Source organism: Zootoca vivipara, chromosome 3 (assembly GCF_965207765.1).
Source record: "Zootoca vivipara chromosome 3, rZooViv2.hap1.1, whole genome shotgun sequence".
Classification (NCBI taxonomy): Eukaryota; Metazoa; Chordata; class Lepidosauria; order Squamata; family Lacertidae; genus Zootoca; species Zootoca vivipara.
This window is the reverse complement of record NC_142586.1, coordinates 56,888,186-56,890,254: the sequence shown is the minus strand read 5'-3', so window position 1 is coordinate 56,890,254 and position 2,069 is coordinate 56,888,186. Positions and strand designations below refer to the sequence as shown.

Genomic DNA, 2,069 nt, shown 5'->3' with positions numbered 1-2,069 from the left:
TGGATTCAGGATGAATGACACAATTAAGCTGTGGGATACACTGGGCCATGGCAAAGACACTGTTCTGAGGGCCAAACTAGATGTGCTCTTAGTAAGCAGCAAGCAGCCATTTATCTTGTTTCTCCTTAATTAAATACAGGTTATGGGGAGCCTGATTCTCACTAGGAAGGCAACATTCAGAGGGCAGGGAAGCTTATCTCTTCACTCTCCCATTGCACAGAGAACAGAGATTGGCAGCCCAAATGCACTAGATACCCATTCTTAAGCAGGCTTTTTTTAAAAAAAAAAACATGGGATGGAGTAGAAAAGAGTTGAGCCTCATCTCCTTGTGTGCTACCTCTGCAATAAGAAACAAGATCCTCCTTGTTTGTTAAGGAGAAACAAGATACGGAGATGCTAGCGGCATATCAAGTGTGGGGTAACTCGCATGTCATTCTCAGTGGCCATCAGTCAACACAATCAGCTACAATAGATCAGACAGATTCATGATATAGCCTCTGGACAGATTACAGGAGAGCTGCAAAACAGCATGTGTCCGTTTCTGCATTAAATATCCCATATCCCTATTTTCAGATGAAGAATGGTGGTTTTTCTTAACTCATCTGTGGCTGCCATTGATTGCTCTGGCTTTGGAAATGGAAGCTGCCTTGAAAATCTCAGGCCAGCAGGTGTTCGAGGAGCCATGTATATATCCCTGAGTGGACTCATCGTTGTCACCGTCCTTGGGAATTTGGCAATCATCGTTTCCATTTCGCATTTCAAGCAGCTGCACTCCCCAACTAATTTCCTCATCCTTTCCATGGCAGTCACTGACTTCCTGCTCGGCTTCCTCATTATGCCCTACAGCATGATCAGATCCATAGAGAACTGCTGGTACTTTGGGATCACCTTCTGCAAAGTCCACTACAGCTTTGACTTGATGCTCTGCTTGGTCTCCATTTTCCACCTCTGCTCCATTGCTGTCGATCGCTTCTGTGCCATCTGTTACCCTCTTCACTATTCATTGAAAATGACTATCCCTACAATTAGGCAATTGATTGTTGTTTGTTGGTCAGTGCCGGCTTCTTTTGCCTTCGGGGTGGTTTTCTCTGAAGCATACGCCTCTGGCATCGAAGGCTATGAGATTGTAGTTGCATGTTCTACTTCTTGTCCGGTGATGTTTAATAAACTGTGGGGCGTAGTTCTGTTCTCATTTGGCTTCTTCATCCCTAGCTCTGTGATGATAGGGATTTATGCAAAAATCTTTCAAGTGTCCAAAAAGCACCTGAGGGTTATGAAGAGCAGATCTGAAAATGTGGGTGATGAAAAACACAACCAGGTTTCTAAGAGCAAGGACAGGAAAGCAGCTAAGACCTTGAGTATTGTGATGGGGGTTTTCCTCTTGTGTTGGCTTCCATGTTTCTTCGCCATTTTAATTGACCCTTTTATAGGGTTTTCCACTCCTGAAGTATTATTTGACGCCTTAACATGGTTTGGCTACATCAACTCCACATGCAATCCATTAATATATGGGTTTTTTTATCCATGGTTTCAAAAAGCACTTAGGTACATCCTCATAGGAAACATCTTCCGCTCACCATCCCGCACTGCTAACCTGTTCTTTGAAAACCAATAAATTAGCAAGTGTTCAAGTGAGGCATTCAGTGGTTTCTCTCACATAACATGCCATCCTTGGTATGTTTAAATAAATTCAAAGTATCGACCAGAAGAACTGGAGGTGTGCCATGTCTCATAGATAGATTGGAACGTAGTTAAGCTTTGAATTTCACACTTATCTGGAATTTTGTACTGTTTGCATGTGCTTTCTTTTGTACACACACATGGGTTTAAGTGTGAATTTATTCAGTTTTAACATCTCTCTTAGCATCAGAACTCGTTTGTAGAACCACTAGCTTCGACAAACCAGTAGCTTCTACAAACCAGTAGCTTCTACAAACCAGTAGCTTTAACTCATAGAAAGAAAAGGGAATATGTCCAGATCGGTGTTGATGTCATGTGTTTAATAATAACAAAACCCAGGACATAGAGCTTACAGAATGCACACAAACGTATAGTGTATCTGCAGCCAT

The 2,069-nt window shown here is 42.3% G+C and overlaps 1 protein-coding gene across 1 annotated transcript; it reads left to right on the top strand.

Moving 5' to 3' along the window:
* Positions 1 to 580: 580 nt before the first annotated feature.
* Positions 581 to 1,615, top strand: TAAR2 (trace amine associated receptor 2). The gene has a single exon (XM_035110669.1). It carries the CDS (start codon positions 581 to 583, stop codon positions 1,613 to 1,615), a length of 1,035 nt encoding a protein of 344 aa, XP_034966560.1.
* The last annotated feature ends 454 nt before the right edge of the window (positions 1,616 to 2,069 follow it).

What these genes read in the sequence shown, in the direction of transcription:
- TAAR2 (XM_035110669.1), top strand. Translation starts at nt 581, where the DNA reads ATGGTGGTTTTTCTTAACTCATCTGTGGCTGCCATTGATTGCTCTGGC.